The sequence below is a fragment of the Panthera onca genome, chromosome X, assembly GCF_046562875.1.
Source record: "Panthera onca isolate mPanOnc1 chromosome X, mPanOnc1 haplotype 2, whole genome shotgun sequence".
Lineage (NCBI taxonomy): Eukaryota > Metazoa > Chordata > Mammalia > Carnivora > Felidae > Panthera > Panthera onca.
In genome coordinates this window covers 102,049,730-102,064,268 of record NC_138357.1, presented here as the reverse complement: position 1 = coordinate 102,064,268, position 14,539 = coordinate 102,049,730, and the positions used below count along the sequence as shown (strand labels likewise).

At 38.2% G+C, this 14,539-nt stretch overlaps 1 protein-coding gene across 12 annotated transcripts in view; it reads right to left on the bottom strand.

Annotated features, from left to right (window-relative positions):
* Positions 1-14,539, bottom strand: part of DMD (dystrophin) — a 2,113,538-nt gene that overhangs the window by 1,061,737 nt on the left and 1,037,262 nt on the right. For all 12 annotated transcript variants that reach the window (XM_081792827.1, XM_081792829.1, XM_081792824.1 and 9 more), the window contains one exon: positions 7,539-7,686. In XM_081792827.1, coding sequence (XP_081648953.1) covers positions 7,539-7,686 — 148 coding nt within the window. The remainder of the gene's footprint in view (positions 1-7,538; positions 7,687-14,539) is intronic.

Below are 14,539 nucleotides of genomic sequence, written 5' to 3'. Positions count from 1 at the left end.
AGAGCACAGATGTATATAAATAAAGGGAAGTGTACAAAAATCCTGAGACGGAGCGGGGACAGGGCACAGTGCAGGAGAACTGGAAGCTAGGGTAGAACCCTCAAGCAAAGAGAAAAGCAAATTTAATCATGGGAACAAGAATTAGAAGAAAGGGTAAGAAGTTATGTGAGAAGAAACAGCAAGAAGAACGTTCTCATTGCAAACTTTGGCACTTCACGAAAATTACTTATATTAGCATTAATGTTATGCTTCATCAAACAATAATTTCAAATTCACATCGCTTCTCTGTTGATGTGAGCTGTTTTGTTTTTTTTTTTTCAATTTGGAATTTGCAATTAGCATGCTTCACTTTTTATTTGTCGATTCTTACCCTCTTGATAATTTCTGACTCTGAGAATGTTTTTCATGCATTTTAAGCAGTTCTTTACTGCTCTGGTCATTACAGTAAGTTATAGTTTTGGTTCTTGCTTCTTCCCGATAATGTGTGGCAATCTGTCATCTCCTTAAACACGCCATGCCGGACAACAAGAACAAGCCATTGGAATTATCCAATTAATTTAATATACTTATTTTATGAAAGACACATTTGATAGGCAACACTTTAGAGCCCCTCTCTGAATTTCTGCACGGTGCCAAACTCCCAATAAATCTGTTATTTACTACTTCCGAAAAGACGCATAGGAGCCAAGAAGTTGTGGAGGAGTTTCTAAGCAGCAATAAAAGGCTAACAATATTTACGTAAGAATCGAGGGCCCAACTGTTTAACTGTATTGAGACTGAATTCTCCTGCCACTACCAGCTAATAACATTGAAAAGTTCACTTCAAGATATATTCCCGTGCTTCTACAACGCTGCAATCCTAAAGCAAGCAACGAGAGACAGATTCTCTTGGCAGTAAATTTTCATGCTGATTTTCTTAATGTTAGTGTGTGTCCTCTAGTCACAGAAACGGACACTCCCAAACAAAACTTTATTACTGCTGGGGAAATATAAAGGCCAGCAATAGTATAAATTTCTTACCATTGGGGTCCCAATGAAGGGCAACAGATGGCAGAAATTTTTACTCAAGTCATTCTTCCATCAAAGTTTCTATCAGCAGTTGAGGCCCAGCAGTGCGGCTATTAAGAAGCCGTCCAACTCACCAGCCAGCTGGTGAAATCAGCCCTGTAAAAGCCGACTGTATGGAAAGCATACTTGTCTTCAATTTGGCCTTTTACGCCATATGCCTTTTTCTAGATAGCCTTTGATTTAATCCCTACGCATTCAGAGTCATTTATCTCCTATAAAGTCATCGGAGGGAGCAGATTACCAGTTAAGTATTAAAGTACCTGCAAAGAAAAATACCAAAACTCACTGTATAGGAGACCGTGTCAGGGACCCACGCACATCCATTCAGCTCTCTCTCTGGGCAAGCCAATGGCTTTCAATAATGACACCTGCTGCTGGAGGCCTTTGTGGGCTGCAAACTGGGTGAGAAGAATTAGAAACCCCGGGTACTTCCTTTATGAGGAAGAAAGCATTTTCACAGACTCACTTGTCTCAAACTTTTGGGCAGGAGCTACCTAAGTCCAATGTGCTCTGTGAATCTAAACTTAGTAAGATTTGGGTCCTTTACAAAGTACTTGGCGGTTCTTCTCTCCATCACAAATAGCCAAGGTAAGGCAGAGCTGAAGAGGAGCTAAACTTAGCCTCTTAGATTCTTCTTTTTTGCCTTCTCTCCCCAACTCCAAGACACAGAGCCTGTTTTCTCCATTTATTGTCTCCTCCGAGAGATCACAGGGATGTTCTCAGGCTGTAACTACACGGTTTATAAGTAATTTTCTATCTTCATGCAGGTTTCCAATTTGAGAAAAGGCAAAGTATATTCTGCGTAACTGGGACGTAAGTTTAGACTAAGTATTTGAGATTTGATGGTGAACATGAACATTCCAACATGGCATATCTAATCCATGCTGACTGTATCCTCAATCAGTGAATTAAGTTGTATCATCATGTTACAAAATAAACAGTTTTAACTCAATTTCTTTACAGCAATATGTGTGTGTGTGTGTGTGTATAGTACATGTACAATATAATATATATTATGGAGGAGTAAAACACAGTAACATTGAAAGATATACCAGAAAATTAATTAACGTAACCTTAAAAAGATGATGCTTTGCCTAAGAACAGCAGTTAATTCGTGTCAAAATAACACGCTGCTGTTTTTCACACCTATATTTGCTTAACATTCGTCACTCTAAAGCCTAAAAACTTTCATCTAAACAATCCCTCTTCTGTTTACTTCTTAAGCTGGATTTTAAACGGCATTTCTTAAGATTTCAAGGTTTCTTGCTTGCTCATGGCAACAATCTTTAGAAGGTGCTGTTAGTTTTTATTTAGTCATTTGTTAATGGGAATTTGTTTTTCTTTTCCCACCTTTTAGCTATTATGAATAGTGCTCCTGTGAGCATTCATCTACAAGTTTTTGTTTGAACACATGTTTTCAAATCCAGCAGTGAAATTGCTGGGTCCTGTGGAAATTTTCTGTTTAATTTATTGAGTAACTGCAGACTGCTTTCCAGAGCTGAAATATGGTCCACTGAGCAGCACTGCTCCAAAGAACAAACAGCCTCCATTTCCATTAACAGCAAGAATATTCCACTTTTTTAAATATCCGATCTAATGGCGATTTTGATCATTTCTACTGTAAACCTCAAGAATTTTCAACCCCATTAAATAACAGTCCATGTTTTAAAATTTACTTCTTTTTACTCTGGAATAAACTGTAAAGCTAAATGTTAGGACACATCATGATTTCCATTTTTCCTTTTTCATTCAAGGTACTTCCTGGTGCACCAATTCACGGTTACTATAGGAGTTCGTGTTATTTTCATAACTTTCTCTCATGGTGTTCAGCTCTCCCTTTGAAAACTCCCGTTAACATTTCTTCTTGCTCTAAAATGAGTAGGCAGAAGTATCAGCTATCTGAGGACGATGTGCTTGGCTGGACTAGAATTTTCCTCGATTCCTAATCCAAGAGCTGTCCTTTGAGAAAATGTCATAATTCATTAAAAAAAACAAGGTTTAGTGAAATTGCCAGGTTGTTCAATCTGATTTCCGACGTCTGGGGACAGTAATTAAGTGAATACATTTGTGTTTTTATAGATATAGGCTAAGCACTTATGAAGTTATAATAATATCTTTCATTTTAATGAGCAATTATTTTGGGGAGAACGCAATTCTAAGTGCCATATGCAGATTGCACTTCTATTCCTATTTAAGAGAAGAGACAGCAGAGGCATGGAGAGACTTAAGACACTTTTCTAAGATTCTGCAACTATTAAGCTAAAGGAGCTAGGATTTGAACCAACACTTTCTGAATGTGCCTTCCAACCTCTTAGCCAATCTTCAAAACTTTTATCAGAGCCTACCTAATGTGGCATGTCAATATTTTTGTGGGTAATATAACTTTGCACGTGCACTCAGTTACTGCTTGTGGCATGAATATAGAAGAAGAGGCACAAGTAATCGAGTGAATGTATTAACAAGTGAGTTTTTAGTGGCATATAACACAATTGATATATTCTCATGAAAAACATGTAATTTTTTAGAACATGTAATTACATGAAAAACATGCGATTTTTCTACGGTGGCATAAAGAAAGTTTTGGAATATCTTGAGAAACATGGATTCATATATTTAATTTTATTAACTTGCCACAGAGAAAAAAATCATTGAGTTGCACAGAACCAGACCATCTTTCTGGTGTTGGCAGTCATTCTATTTTGAATGACAACACCAAGAGTCAGTAGGACACTGATCTTTTTTTTTTTTTAAGTGAATGAGTGAAATAAAATGCAGTTTGATAGAAATATATAAACGCTTATAACATTGTACATTCTTTTTATTTATTTCATATCTAGACGTGATACTGTTGCTAAACCTTCTACGTATGAGGCTTTAAATCCCCATGTACCGCTGTACATATCTGTTTAGTATATGGGCTGCTTGGTTGATTTTCCTCAAAGCAACCATTACTGGTCCATGCCAACAAATCTCTCTGCTCCTAACAGGCACCATCAACATTCTGTTTCCTAAAATAACTTCTTAGCAAAAATTTAAACTCTTTCTCCTAATTGTTATTCCTCAGTTGACAACGATTACGGCCAAGATAGCTGAAATTATCAGAACTTCTTTGTGTCCTACTAATGGTGGTGCCTTACAGAGTCTTTCTGGACTCTTTTTCTGAGACTTACCAGAATGGAAGGATAACCCCAGGCATCTTATGCATGTGCATGTGCATGATCTTGGAGCTTTCTTATCACCAGGGGGGAAAACACCTTAATTTTTTAAAGGACTTGCAATATCATTCACAGTTTCTTAGCTAAAAGAACTTTTCCCTGGACATCCAGAATTCCCTTCCATGTTTCATGTAGAAATTGAGTCAAAAACAGTCTAAATAAAATAGTCATTTTAAAAAAGTCCTCCAGTTAAGGGAAAGAGTTTTTAAAAGATGTTTATACATTTCAGTTAAACCACACTGTCAAGAACTGGGGATCTTAAGACACTCTTAAAGCATTTACCAGCATTACACAGTTGCAAGAGTATATACAAGTAAATGTACTAAAAGATCATATGACATCAATTAGCAGCTTCTAGCCAAGCTGGAGTAACAGACAACAGATTTAACTTATTGGCTAAAAGCTTGATAAAATGGACAGAATGTACGAAGTGATGGCTGTGAAGCCATTATTTACCAGGCAATGACAGATACAGATCTTTGAGAAATTAGAGACAAATGACGTGAGTCTACATTTGCTCCAGCTTACTGTCTGAAGAGAAATCAAGGCTGTGACAAAGGATAAGAAACCATCACAAAGCTAGGAGGGCTCCCTGAGTTGATGAGATGAAGCTGGGACTCCTTGGAGTCCAAGGTGGCTACGGGTCACAGGGCAGAGTACCAAATAGGAGACAGATGCCGAGAGAGAGAACACTGGAGACCTAGAGAGTTCCTTTCCAGTCTACAGCTGAATCCTGATCAGCTGGCACATGTGAGGAAACTACACATGACTAGGGAGAGAGCTACACAAAAAGATTAAAGTAACAGTCACCAGACCTCACAAATGGCTGGAATAGTGCCTGTTCCTGCCAGCCACAGTAGAAAACTTCATCATTCACAGGGCATCAGAGACCGTACTCAGAAGGGTTTTGTCTCAGTAGTGGGTCACTGGACTTAGGCTGCTCTGCTCAAAACTCACAAAGTCTCAAAGAGAGGTGCTCAAAAGATCAAATCGTTGCCAATAAACTAACTGTGTCCCAGAACAAAGGTCGAGAATCTTTATCTGTGCAAAAATATGAAGCACTCAACAAGTTAAAATTCACATCTGGCATCCAGTGAAAATTACCAGTCATCCAAAGAAGCAGGGAAATAACACCCATAATGAAGAGAAAAATTAATTGAAATCAACCCAAAATAGACACAGATGATACAATTACAAGACAAGGACATTTTAACAGTTGTTATAATTGTATTCCACATTTTCAAAAAGGTAGAGGAAAGAGTGATAAGTTGAGTAGAGACATGAAAGATGTTACAAGACCCAAATCATACTTTGACAATGTGTTGAATCACACAAAACAATAATGTCTGGGGTTGAAAAGCTACACTAGATGGGATTAACCACAGATTAGGCATAGCAAAAGATTCGATGGTCAATTTGACAATATAAATCATGTAAAATGAATTACACAGGAAAAAAGACCGAAAATAAAAAGGAACCGAACCTTCAAACTAACGCCTTAAAAATTCCACATTTGAGGAACATTAAAAACCCATATTTGCCAAGAAGCTTAAGAGGCCTCAAGAACAAGAAACATGAAGAAAATTATACCAAGGCACATCATAAACCAATTTCTCAATTTCCAAAAGCACTCCCTAATCAGCCTTCCGTATGCTAATCGCCATCTCAGAGGGGGCTTCCCCAAAGATGCTGACCTGAAATATGTACCAAAATCCATATCTAAACAACCACTCCCTGAGGAGTAGAATGGAAGTATACACACACTTGCGCATTGCTTTATTTTTTATAGTGAGCGTATATATTTTTAAATAATAAAACCAGATTAAAATATATAACGACTTCTATAGGGTATCTCTGGCAATGGCAAGAAGTTTAACATCTCCTCAATGGCACCTTTGTGACACATATTTTAGAGACCTAGGGATGCTGCAGGAGCCCAAAGTTTACTTAAGTGCTATTACAAAATGTATTTTCTGTATGATGGCAGATTGGAAAGCCGTGCGTTTCTTCTATCTCCAGTGCCAATGCTGATGTATATACAAGTTTGATATACATATAATTACAAAAGATTTTAAAATTATTCACGCCATATGTTTACATTGCCTACATATGAGTAAGTGCTTGCAAGCTTACTTCATTAATATCAAAAGGTATTTTTGCCAGGCAAAAAAACTATTTGAGAATAGAGAACTGTAAGTTTGAATATGATACTGCTTTTATGAATCCAGCCACAATTCAAATCTGCTTGACTGAAAATTGGTACGTGAACAATTTGAGCTAAAAAAGTTGCGGGGCGCCTGGGTGGCGCAGTCGGTTAAGCGTCCGACTTCAGCCAGGTCACGATCTCGCGGTCCGTGAGTTCGAGCCCCGCGTCAGGCTCTGGGCCGATGGCTCGGAGCCTGGAGCCTGTTTCTGATTCTGTGTCTCCCTCTCTCTCTGCCCCTCCCCCGTTCATGCTCTGTCTCTCTCTGTCCCAAAAATAAATAAAAAACGTTGAAAAAAAAATTAAAAAAAAAAAAAAAAGTTGCAAAAAGTACTTAAGACTTGGTGTAATAAACTCAGTATATCTTGTACCTAAACTATATATTTTATAACCTAAGTTATAACCTCCAAAATCTAATTTATCTTTATTTGCACACTCAAAAGACACAGCAACTTGAAAATAAACTATACGCTGGTTATAATCCATATGTTGCGTTTCCATTAACATAAGCCATAAAAAAGTCAATAAGTACCACCAATTAACTCTGCATTTGTTTTGGCCTCTGGACTATCTCAGAAGGCATTGTGTCAATAGAATATATACAAATATTGCTACATCACCACAATTGTCTCTAGGGAAACAGAACTATACTTTTATCATGATGGATATTTCCAGAACTACATTATTGCTAAGTCTACCACAGGTTCTCCTCCTGGACAGGATTCAACATAAGGCAAAAACACAAACTACCCCAAAGCCACAGGACACCCTGCTGCAAGATGCTTCCCTATATCACAGGTTCAATTATACTTTGCAGTTCATCAGATAAGCCAGTTATACCTAGGCTAACTCTCACCTTGAGACAAGTAGTCCACAGAACAGTCTCCCAACATGGTCATTACAATGATCCTCTGTAGGTGTAGTGATCACAACAAAAGTCAGGAATTGTAAATTGCCGTCATCCTTCACAGCCTGAGCTTAAAGCAGCTAAAAAGTTGTGATATTGTGGTGAAGATAAAGACAGTCTGAAAAAAGAGGTCTCAAAACCTTACCTTAAGACACCATTTGTATTTGGCATGTTCCCAATTCTCAGGAGTTTGTGTCTTTTTGAGAAACTGTTCAGCTTCTGTTAGCCATTGATTGAGTATCTTCATATCATAATGAAACCGCCGCCACTTTTCCACAGATCTGTCAAATCGCCTAGAGGCAAAAATATGGATCAAGTAAAATAAATAGATTATACCAATTATATGGACATAGCATGTATGTTTTGCTACACTGGCAAGGATATTATTTTGATCGGTTCTCACATTTGTAGATTTCAGTTTCAATTAAGAGAGGTAAATGATACTGAATAAAAAGGATGAATTAAAATAAAAGGCTATATATTTTCCCTTCAAAATCAAACACATTTCTTGACTGAAACAAAGCTAAAAACAACAATTATGGAGTATTAACATTTTCTTCCCTATTAGCATATTTAATTTGTAAAAAAAAAAGTTCCAGGAATTTAAAAAGTATATTAGCATCTAATAAGTATTTCAAAGATAGAAAGAGGGTCAATGTCAACATAGGTTTTGAGTCAAAATCAAATTATCTCATGAAGCCTACAAATTTGGTATTACTTCTGATCTGAAAGAGTTTATTCATTAAGGTCCTCAAGCATCCAAGATGACAGATGTAACTTACACCGTCAGATCAGATATAAGCAACCAGCTAACTCATAGACTCATCTAAACCAGGTGATGAGTGTTGTCTTCCTTTAATGTTGTTTTATTGCATCTGCTAACATTTTCACCTGGAATGGTGAAAGAACTTAGTGTAAGGTATTGTGCTATTATCCCACGAGAAAAGAATATTAAGAAGGAAGTATTTAGTCATGTTCCAGTCACAGAAGTGACTGAGGCAGAAATGAGTCAGGGCTGTATGTTTATCCTAAGACAGTTGCACATCAGAACCATCAGTATCTTTTCAGGTGGGATCCTGATATTCATATTTTTAAAAGCACCCCAACTATCCTAATGTACAGTCAAGGTGAAAAATACTCTGCAAAGTAAGTTTTAAAGTCTTATGGGGCTTATGAACTAGTGGGTCTCCTGGGGCCTGTCCAAACAGGTATTTGCTGTCATGAAACCAAAACCATCCTGAAGGTTCTTGGCTGTGGGGCTGCCTCAGAGTGCAATAAGCCTGTAGAAGTTCTAGGAAGTCTGCTCTTAAAGTTTCAATGGGTTATAATTTTGAATATCTCAACATCTTTTCAGGTCTGTACCTCCATTTAGGAACTATAAATTATTTTAGAACTGAGATAATACCCCAACTCCCTCTTATTTTTATTGGGAAGAGAACGGAATTAAGATTTCTTAACAGTTATTATAAGCCAGGCAGCGGGCTCTGAGTTTTTACTTATTCTTGGATTCCTGCAGCACCCCTGCACTGCAACAATTATTGTTCCCATTTTCTACCAGAGAAAAGTAAGAGGCTGCGCAGCCTGCCAAAAAGTAAACAGAGTAAGATGCCAGAAAGGGGATTCTAACTCGGATCTCCCTGGCTTCCATCATGCCCGTCACGGTCTTCCAGTTTCTTTCGTGGGATTTCCTTTTTTCAGGATGAAGCCTTACCAGTTGAATAATTCAAAGAGATAGTTGTAGGATTTTTGTTTCTTTTTATCTTCTTTATTGTCTTCCAAATATTTAATAACGCATCTACAGCTACATTGCATTTTATCAGATACCACATTTAATGATGAACTCTATTTCTTACGTTAAAAATATCTAAAACAGTATCTTGTTAGCATTAAAAAGTCAGCCAAAGGCAGCCAAAAGGGGTAATCTGTAACTCTAGCTAGTTTAAAGGAATGAATTCTGCCTTTCATAATTAAGGGCTTTCTAGAGTTGCTCAAATATGGTATATCCATCAACCTCAAAATGACGTTGGAAATATTTTGCATGTTTAATCATTATTTTGTTTTCTTATATTTTTGGCTCTATCTAATACACAATAAATGACTTAAGGATACACCATAGGCATTTATTTCCTTTAACAGAAAATTGTACACTGCATCCGTCTTCTAGACACATCACTACAGTCAAAGTTGTGGTTAAAAGAGAATCTAAAAAGCCATGAGGCATAGTTGGTACTGTCCCATCTTGGTGAGACTATAGTTGATTTTGACTTTCACCGTATAGTTTTCCATGTTGTTAAGTGTTTCTACAACATGCACTTCATACTTTGATACTCAGAAAAATGCAGTAACTTCCAAGTATTTCAAAAGGCAGGTTCACACGCTAACGACTACCGCCTGCAACACTCTTCCCACTACCAGAGCCCGAGAAACAGGCGGAAGTAACCAGAGCACACAGGAGTTGACATTTGGTCACAATTTACCATTCTACCTCTATAGCAGCCATCGGTCTCCCTCCTACTTTGCTTTGCTTCCCCCTACCCCACCACCAAAATCAGCCTCTTGCCGACTCTTTTCAGCTATCGGCAGGTGGCTGTTCTCCCACATGTCCTCTAAATACCAACTTTTCATTCTAGGCTGCTTCACAGAGGTGTCCCTCCACCCATCACCGCGCTGGAGACGACCACCTTCTAATAGGTTCCGCAAAGCCTCCTCCCCTTCCAAGCCCTGTTCCTTTCCAGAGATCATCTTTCCTCCAAGATTCTCAAAAGAAGAAAACCCTAAGGGCCCATAGATCCTAATGATCACAGTACCCCTGGCTCTGCAAGGCAAAGCCAGAGGTAGGAAGAAAAGGGAAACGGGCTGTGGGCCCCTGCTTATAGTCTTCCAGCCTTGTTCCAGACCCACAAAAAATGAGACAGGATGGACTTGTCAGCCACACAGGGCTCTCTGTGGTTCCCCAGGCCCTGCTGCTGCCTCAGGCCTGTATGCCTTTGTACATCAGTACCTTATTCTTGAAACGCCCTCTTTCCCCCTCTCTCCCTTTCCCCCCAACTTCTGCAATCCAAACTTTTGGATTAAAAGACTTGGTTTGAACTACTAACACTGTCACTTTGCAAACATCTAAATCTAGAGTATTCATTATGGCCTGCACACGCTAAAACTTTGAAAACCGTAAAGTTGATTTAATTTTATTGTTAAAATTAATGTTAAAAAATGAGTACGTCTATTCAAACAAAATATTAAAGAATAAAAGCATGCACTTTACACGTGACGGCATTTAATGCGAGTAATAATATTTTAAACTCCATTTCAAGCATTGCATAAAATATTAAAATATACTTTTCAGCATTTTAATATGTGTTGTTAACAGCAAAGTCTAAATCTATTCTTGAATTTACTATGTAAAATTTCATTTTTTATCATGACTGCTTTTAAACTTACACTCTTACCCACCGAGGAAAATTCTCAATGAATATATATAAATTGTTCTAGCTTTACAATGTTACATTTATAAATTTCATCTCTAATCAGTCACTAGGCTCTTATCGGACTGCCCAGGATGGAGGAAAAAGGCAGCGACAACTAGAAACACAGAGAGATATTAAAAATACCATTCAGGAAAATAAATATAAGTTTTACCCTCTACATTATTAGTTGGGGGGGGGGGGGGTTGGTTGTTTTTTTTTCCCCTGGCAGTAAGAGGAAATGTAAAACCAACTAAAAAAAGGACAGAAATGTCGGTATAAACATATGGATAATAAATCAAGTGATTTTAAAATTTTGCAAATATTAAACTTCTCATTCACTACGCAAGCAGTATTTAAAATTACACTGCTGCTTCATTTATGTGCAGCATAACTTATTTCCTGCTGTTCTAAATCAAGTTAGTCAGATTATTCTCGAGCATAAATTACATTTACGGAGTAATTTAGGTACTTTGGGACCTACTTTAACACTTTCAGGTCATTAAGGTGGTGCTCAATTCTATGAAATAGATTTAAATAAATAATATCCTAGTCGCCTTCTGACACATCCATTGTGGCTTCGTACGTGGGTCTGCTAACTCAGCATTAGGCTGTTGATTGTTTCTTCCTACATATTTCATCTTTGATGAGGTGAGTAGGAGGTACCTCCACTAACGTCTCATGGTTCAAACTGTAGGTGTTGATAAATAAAGTTAAATTAGTTCTTTGTCCCAAATCATGGTACCTTACTCGTCCCCAGCTACCACCCCACCACCCCCCCGCCCCGCCGCTTTCCCAGTAATACAATCATGTAGTAAAACCTAAGAATGCTAGCACTTAGGGTTGTTTTTCTTTTGCTACAGAACCTGACTTACTCTGAGGAGCGCTCCCACGGCTCTAACTTGCCCTACCCCGCTGATACCCCTTTTATTTTTCTCTCCTAAGACAACGCCCAAGATTTCTAGGCTGAAGTATGTCCTCTCATGCCTATTTGTTAATATACTGGACCCAGGTCCATTCGTGCATAATTAGACCCTACTCCAGCTTCCTGAGTGTCTGTCTCACTGCAAACACTGGCTGGATACATGCTTGTACCTGGACCCATGATCTCACCTCCTCAAGCAAACAGAGCACGGTGGTCACACTGCCGAGGCTGGAATTCTGGCTTCACAATTTACTGTGTGGCCTTGGACAAGTCAGGGACCTCGCTGAAAAGTAAGTATAAAAGTAGTTCCTACTTTTTCCCAAAGGTTAATTGTGAGGGTGAAATGAAGGAATGTATTTAAATTTCTCAGAACAGTGCCTGGCAGTGTTCGACAAACAGTTGTAGTAGTTGTGGGTCTAATTATTCTGCCTCTGTTTGGCTTAGATTTTCAAATGCAAAGCAAATCACCAATATAAATTCCAAGACATGCCAGTGTCTCTTTGGTGGGGGTAATTCATTATCCAGTTCATGGAAGCTGAATCACGACTCTAGCATAGAATCCATGGTTTCCCATGTCTGACCCGAACCACACTATACGTATTTTTGAAACACCTTTTATTGTGAAACAATATAGAGAAGGATACGTATAATCCCATGTTGCCATCACCAAAGCCAAGAAATTAAAAACAAATTTCCAGTAGTCAGAACCCATCTTTAAGATAAACATTTTTAAATTTTTTTTGACGTTTATTTATTTTTGAGACAGAGAGAGACAGAGCATGAACGGGGGAGGGTCAGAGAGAGAGGGAGACACAGAATCCGAAGCAGGCTCCAGGCTCTGAGCGGTCGGCACAGAGCCCGACACGGGGCTCGAACTCACGGACGGCGAGATCATGACCTGAGCTGAAGTCGGACGCTTAACCGACTGAGCCACCCAGGCGCCCCAAGATAAACATTTTTAAGTTTATTTATTTATTTTGAGAGAGAGACACCCTGGGGGGGGGAGGGAAGGAGAGAGAGAGAGAGAGAGAGAGAGAGAGAGAGAGAGAGAGAGAGAGAATCCCAAGCAGGCTCTGCACGTTCAGCACAGAGCCCAATGTGGGGCTCTGGAACTCACAAAACTGTGAGATCTTGACCTGATCCAAAACAGACAGTCAGACACTTAACTGACTGAGCCACCCAGGTGCCCCTCCAGTAGCCAGAAACCCTCTTGAACTGCCTCAATCACTACTCCCTGCTACCTCCACAATTTAATGTCCTTCATTAACTTAAATCATTCCCTTAGAGCTTTGAAATTTAAATAAGCCTCCTTAACACTGGAGTTTTGGGTTGTATATGCTTTTGAAAATTTATAAATGCAACCATATAATATGTATTATTTCATATGAGGGTTTATTTGCTCAATATTATACTTTTTCCCCTTTTCTCCCCACAAAGTTATACTTTCAAGATTTTTGTTAAAAATGTTTAAATGTAATTAATCAAAAATATTTCTTTATTCATTGTTGTATAATATTCTTCTGCATGCTTTTTAAAACTGTTAATACATATTTAGGTGTTTCTCGTTTGAAGCTATTATAATGCTGCTATGGACATTCCTGTACCTATCTCCTGGAAAGTGTGCACAAGCATTTCTGTGGAGTATATACCTAGGACTGAAACTGATGAGCCACAGGTTATGTACATCTTTAATGCGACAAAATACTACGAGATGGTTTTCACTCCTAGCATAGTAGCATATGAAAGTTTACACTCCCCTTTGCAATTTACAGTCCAAGAGCAAGTGTATGAGACTTCCCAGGGCTCCACGTTCTCACCAGCAAGTGGGACTGCCAGCCTCTCAAATCTCAACCATCCGGGTCATACATGGCGATATTTTAGTTTTAATTTGCAAGCTCTGACTTCTAGCGGGGCTGGCAAATTCCTTCTGTGTTTACTGGCCATTTGGATTTCTTTGTGAAAATGACAAAAGTCTTATGTTAATGTGAGACATAAAACACATTTGCTATGCAGTATAAGTTGATCACTCTGGAAACACCATCCTAAGATATAAAACACTGTCAGCAGCCCACAAGCCCTCGTTGTGCCCCCACCCCCTCACTTTTCAAGAACTCCTCTCGGTTTTCTATCATTGTCTGTTCTTAAAGATTTGTAGGAAATCTTCAATTATGGACGCACGTACTTCATCAGTTATTTGTGTGTTCCCAGTATCTCCTCACACGCTGTGGCTTTCGGTTTTACACTCTCAATGTTGTCTTTTGATGTACAGAAGTTATTCATATAAAACATAGTCTTGGTGTATTATTTTCAATGCTGATTACTGCTTTACATGTACGTTTAAGAAATCTTCCTCTATCCAACATTCATTAACATATTCCCTATTTTCTTGCAAAAATTGTATTAATTTGCTTTTTCCCATTTACCTTGGTAATCCTCCAGGGTTTTATTTTCATGTGTAGTGTGAACTAAGATGTGTGTTTTCTAAACAGGACATTTTATTTTATTTTATAAGGTAAGACGTGCATAGGGAACAAAATAATGGTGTATGGTGGAAAAACAAAAATGTGTGCAGTGAAAAGTAAGTCTCTCCTACTCGATTCCCTCAATTCAGCTAATTCTGCTCTCACTGTAAATACAAATTTTATAATTTGAAATATTTCTAGAGCAGGGCAAGGGAATACAGATACATTGACATAAAGTAATAGATTTTTCATTCAGTTTTATTACTTTCAGTATATCCATTGCTAGTATTTTTAAAGC